The sequence below is a fragment of the Octopus bimaculoides genome, chromosome 19 (genome assembly GCF_001194135.2).
Source record: "Octopus bimaculoides isolate UCB-OBI-ISO-001 chromosome 19, ASM119413v2, whole genome shotgun sequence".
Lineage (NCBI taxonomy): Eukaryota > Metazoa > Mollusca > Cephalopoda > Octopoda > Octopodidae > Octopus > Octopus bimaculoides.
The window spans coordinates 45,307,328-45,308,134 of NC_068999.1; the positions used below are offsets into that span (position 1 = coordinate 45,307,328).

The 807-nt window shown below is 38.3% G+C and overlaps 1 protein-coding gene across 1 annotated transcript in view; it reads left to right on the forward strand.

The window, feature by feature from the left end:
- The window catches only part of LOC106882955 (uncharacterized protein CXorf58), a 17,773-nt gene that overhangs the window by 5,386 nt on the left and 11,580 nt on the right, over positions 1–807 (forward strand). The window contains exon 5 of the mRNA XM_014933801.2: positions 514–608. Coding sequence (XP_014789287.1) covers positions 514–608 — 95 coding nt within the window. The remainder of the gene's footprint in view (positions 1–513; positions 609–807) is intronic.

Below are 807 nucleotides of genomic sequence, written 5' to 3' on the forward strand. Positions count from 1 at the left end.
TATATATATATATATATATATATATATATATATATATTTATATATTATATGATGGGCTGAGGGTCTTCTTTCAGTTCCTGTCTATCAAATCCATCCACAAGGTTTTGGTCAGCCTGAAACTATAATAGAAGACACTTACTCAAGAGTGCTGCTCAGTGAGACTGAACTCAGAACAATGTGGATGCTGGTTTTTCTATTCAATATGTATTTTGTTTTCCAGGCATACTAGCATGGGTTGTTTGCTTCTGCAAATTCTAATATTGGTTTAAAATTTTGGCACAAAGCCAAATTTGGGGTAGGGGGTAAGTTGATTACATTGATCCCACCAGTATTCAACTGGTATTCATTTTATCGAAAGGATGAAAAGCAAGTTCGACCTTGGTAGAATCTGACCTCAGAATATTAAAGCGGACGAAATGCTGCTGAGCATTTTGCCTGGCATGCTAACGATTCTACCAGCTTGTTGCCTTAGAGGAGGCAAATATTAACATGTAGCATTTTTTCCTTTTGTAGGAACATTGCATCACAAGTGTTTTTCTTCAGACCATCTCACCACATGAAGCTGAATTACTCCAGGATCCAACAATGTCAGCCTATGTTCGACTGAGGTAATGCATACATACATACATATATCATCATCATTATTTAACATCCGTCTTCCATGCTGGCATGGGTGGGACCGTTTGACAGGAGTCAGCCAGGTAGAAGCCTGCACCAGACTTCTGTAACTGTTTTGGCAGGATTTTTACAGCCGGATGCCCTTTCTAACACAAACCACTCAGCAGAGTGGACTATATATATATATAT